This window comes from Lathyrus oleraceus, chromosome 4 (genome assembly GCF_024323335.1).
Source record: "Lathyrus oleraceus cultivar Zhongwan6 chromosome 4, CAAS_Psat_ZW6_1.0, whole genome shotgun sequence".
NCBI classification, from domain to species: Eukaryota; Viridiplantae; Streptophyta; class Magnoliopsida; order Fabales; family Fabaceae; genus Lathyrus; species Lathyrus oleraceus.
This window is the reverse complement of record NC_066582.1, coordinates 391,667,229-391,672,015: the sequence shown is the minus strand read 5'-3', so window position 1 is coordinate 391,672,015 and position 4,787 is coordinate 391,667,229. Positions and strand designations below refer to the sequence as shown.

The following is a 4,787-nucleotide window of genomic DNA, read 5'->3' as shown; positions in this document are numbered from 1 at the left end:
AGCGGGTTGTCTTCCCATCTACTTTTGTCGAGAGTAAGAGATACTTGGATTAGCTATATTTCGACGGAATTACTATTTCAAGTAAATTGAGATTTCATGATTTGTTTTAGACATTGGTTGTTTTAGACACTTAATATAATTATTTTGAAATATGTTTATTTTTCCTTTTTATTCAATAATTTTTCTACATTTCTAATCTATTTCAAATATTAAACCAAACTTGTGACAATTCCACGATGATCCACACCTGTACTCGTACGGACGCACCGGTATCCCAGTAGTTGTATTAAACTTAGATGAAGATAGACACTTCCTTCTTAAGTCCTTTGTTTCAAGAGAAATGATAAATTTACACCGCTAGCTTACATCAACACCGTAATTTTATACATATAAGGTATAAAATCTATTGTTTTAATATTTTATTCTGTCTTGATTACTGTGCACACAAAAAATTCTTTGTTAAAATATACTGTGTAAGATACAAGTGTATGAAAAGAAGTGTTAACATAACAGACCTCTTGTTTCAATTAGGTGAGCTACAAATGCATGTTATCTTGGTTTCATGGTTTGGTGAAATGAGGTTATATATTCAAGACAGCAAATTGACACTAGAAAGAAAAAGTAGAAGAATTTGAGTAGGGTCCTACACTTTTGGGCCATAGCATGTCTTGTATTTAAGTAAACAGTTCATTCAGCCAACCTGTAAGGATTAAGACTGATTTTATTCACCATCAAATCATATCTTCCATTAATCTCATTAATTAGTAGTAATGAAAACATATGCAACTCAGTTTACCTGGAAAGTAAACAACTCAAAAGTGAACAAAAAGAAAGAGTAAAATATTCTAAAAACAAAAGATCTCATTCAAGTGTCATAAAACCCCCCACCAAAAGTCTCAATTATTTTATTACTAACTACACCATTTACTTCAGTCCTTGTGCCAACTTTGTAACGGTGTTTATAAAGGGTCTTAAATATTTTCTACCCTTGTGAGATGAGATAGTGACAGAGAATGAGATTCCATACAGCTAAAAAGAATAGACCAAATAATGATTGGTGTTTTTCTTCTTGCATTTTTACCTTTCTTGCCCTTCACTCCAACCTAAACATTCTTGGGAAGAGAAGCACATTACCACAACATGGTGGAAATGAGGAAAGTTCCATACTTTCATCATGTAATAATAAAAACACGCTCATGATTCCAGCACATCACAATATCCAACCCATGAATCCACCCATAACCTTCTTGATTCTCTCCTAATTGTTATATACATAAATATTTTATTAAAAAAAATGATATTCTTGAGAATAGGTTGTATTGTATGAGAGATTCCAACCTCCTATGTTGTCCTGTCCCCACCATCCATCCACACATTTTATAAAACCCCACTTTCCTCCTTTCCATCCCCTCATCACAACCTTCATTTCTTACCCTCCCTTAAGTTTTTTCACATCATTCTTCCATTATACCAATTAATCACACAAAACCAAACAACAAAATGTGCAGCTCCAAAACCAAAGTAACAACAGTAGGCATAGAAATCACAACCACAGCCACATCGCCTGTTGCCAAAATCAATGGCAGACCTGTTCTTCAGCCAACTTGCAATAGAGTTCCAAACATTGAAAGAAGAAACTCAATCAAGAAACTTCCACCACCAACATTACCACCACTTCAAACCAAAACTTCATCAACACCTCCACTTTCACCCAAGTTATTAAAGTCACCAAGGCCAACACCAACACCAACAAAGAGAATCAATGAAAGTAATCTCTTGAACACAAGTTCTGAAAAGATTGTAACACCAAGAAACTCAACTAAGACTTTAACTTTAAAAAAGTCCAAGAGTTTTAAAGAAGGGTCATGTGGTAACTCTACTGAATCATCGTTGAGTTACTCTTCTAGTTTGATCACTGATTCACCAGGAAGTATCGCTGGTTTGAGGAGAGAACAGATGGCATTGCAGCATGCTCAGAGAAAAATGAAGATTGCTCATTATGGAAGATCAAAGTCTGCAAAATTTGAAAGTCTTGTTGTTCCTCTTGATACATTAAACAATCTTGCTTCAAAAACAAGTCAAGTGGAGGAGAAAAGATGCAGCTTTATCACAGCCAATTCAGGTAATTCAAAAACTTGTGGTCTATTATTAAGCACCGACACCTCTGAAAAAATGTGACTGTCTGCGTATCCGTGTCGGACACATATTTAATTTATTCATTTTTTCAAATTATTATCGGTATCGCCGTTTCACTGTACCGTCGTGGTCGGGTGTCCGTGCTTCATTGCCTGTGGTGTGTGGTTTATCTGAAAAACATAATGTGATAATTTTAATGCGTTTCTTTCACTGAATAGATCCAATCTATATTGCTTATCATGATGAGGAATGGGGAGTTCCGGTGCATGATGACAAGTAAGTTCACACTTCTCTCTTTCTTTCATTTCATCATCACACACAAATTACACAATGAAGATCAAAGAAACAAAAATCATGTACAAAACAAATGATGATTGAAAAATATTCTCTTCCACTTGCAGCATGTTGTTTGAACTTCTAGTTTTATGTGGTGCTCAAGTTGGATCTGATTGGACCTCAATATTAAAGAAACGTCAAGATTTCAGGTCGGATTCTATTCTACTTAATTAACACCGGTATTTTATATCAAAAGCGTGTCTAAGTGTCGGACGTGTAAAATGTCTGACACGGACACGATACTCAAATTATTACTGGTGTCTCTACGTCAGTGTCTGAGTCGTGTTCAGTGTTGCGTTTGTTTGTATTCGTACTTATTCGTAGTTTTTTTCAGAACGATTCAACTAATGAAATTTAAATTATTTACAGGACTGCATTTTCAGAATTTAATCCAGCAACTTTGGCAAACTTGACTGATAAGAAAATGACATCTATTAGTTTGGAATATGGCATTGATATAAGCAGAGTTAGAGGAGTTGTTGATAATGCTAATCGAATTTTAGAGGTAAACACACTAATCAAATTTCATGAAAATGATGTTTAGTTTAAAGATTTTTAATATTCTCTTTATGAATTAGTCCTTTTTTTTTTACAATTACAGGTTAACAAGGAGTTTGGTTCATTTGACAAGTACATATGGAGTTTTGTGAATCATAAACCTATTTCGACACAATACAAATTTGGCCACAAGATTCCAGTGAAGACATCAAAATCAGAAAGCATAAGCAAAGACATGATTAGAAGAGGGTTTAGGTTTGTAGGCCCCACAATGGTTCATTCTTTTATGCAAGCAGCTGGCCTCACTAATGACCACTTAATCACTTGCCATAGGCACTTGCAGTGCACCTTATTGTCATGCTAATCAGCATGTTTAATGTGATAATTAACTATAGTTTAGTTTTGATTAATGTGTTGTGTATAATATAAGATAGGAACAAAAAAGTATTTGTTTTCAAAGTTATGAGATGTGAGGAGTTTAAAACAGTTTGAGTGTGGTTTGTAACTGATAGTTGAGGAGAAAAAAAAATTGATTTTAGAAAGAAGAAAAAGGTTTAGGATTGTGTACTATAAGTTAAGTGTGTGTTTTGTTGTATGATGTGAAAATTAATTTTGATTGAATTGATTATATTAAATATGAATTTAAAATAAAATAGTTTATTTTTCAATGTGTTTGTGTAAGTTAAAAGAAAAAATATTAAATAGTATTTAATTGAGATGGTAAGAGGTCTTTCGATTTAATTATAGGTCCTGTGTTTGAATCTAAACTTGGATATATAGTAATAAGTTGGACATGGATCACTTTTATCTATTGTGATTTTCAACGATTCGAGAGATTAATCTCTACTGTTGTGCGGATGGAGATGTTAGGTGCCACTGACCATGTGCAAGTGCAATTGTGAGGCAAGGGCATGTGTAGTGTCAGTTTGCTTTGGTTCCCTTTAACAGCCTGTGTGGATACTTGTAGGGGGGATTGTAGGACCATATACCCTCCTCTCCTAGCACTTTCATTCTGTTGCTTTGTTTATGGGATTGTTTCTCTATCTTTTTGGGCTAGGTGAATATATTGTCCCACAATATGCTTTGGAGTTTGTGTGGGGATATTTTGAGTGCTTTCAACACACATGTCATGTGCTTGTGTACTACTCCTATATGATTATTATTATTTATTATTAATACACTACATCTTAAAGTAACTACCATATGCTACTCTCTCTTCTTGATTAAAAGAGTATTCATCCCTTTATTACTTTCATTATCTTCTATTAGTTGCTTCAAAGATTATAGACTTTTTTTTGGTGAAATTTGTGGATATCATCACTTCCACATGAAAATACATACTTGGAATTGATCAAGAGGTTGCCGATTTAAAAAGTCAAGTCATTAGAGGGGCTTTCTAGACAAGAATATTTAAAATGAATAAATGTAAGGTTGTTTATAATCTAAAATTGGTAAAGAATAACAATTGCCATAGTTTAGACGTAACTCATCTTCCTTTTTTTAGCTTTATAATTAATACAACAAATTTAAACCAAGAACTCTCTATACATGTTAATCAAGAACTTCATACATGAAGTTTGGGTGAATAATTATAAAATAAATATTTGAATGATAATTATAGTTTGAAAACGGGCATTCTTTATCACAAGTTATTGTCAACTGAAAATTTAATGGCAAATTTTAATAGGCTTTTTTTTCTCTGTTTCAACATTGGATGTAGTTGTAAATACTTTAATTCTTAAGTTACTCATATTTTTTAAGTATGTGATTTTAATGTTAGAATTGTGTATAGATCTATCTTTTGGCTTTTTATATTC

The 4,787-nt window shown here is 33.0% G+C and overlaps 1 protein-coding gene across 1 annotated transcript; it reads left to right on the top strand.

Annotated features, from left to right (window-relative positions):
- The first annotated feature begins 1,272 nt into the window (after nt 1-1,272).
- On the top strand, nt 1,273-3,638 carry LOC127075618 (uncharacterized). The gene is made up of 5 exons (XM_051017068.1): nt 1,273-2,122; nt 2,355-2,412; nt 2,538-2,621; nt 2,842-2,977; nt 3,074-3,638. The coding sequence occupies exons 1-5, from the start codon at nt 1,501-1,503 to the stop codon at nt 3,332-3,334; spliced, it is 1,161 nt and encodes a 386-aa protein (XP_050873025.1). The 5' UTR covers nt 1,273-1,500; the 3' UTR covers nt 3,335-3,638.
- The last annotated feature ends 1,149 nt before the right edge of the window (nt 3,639-4,787 follow it).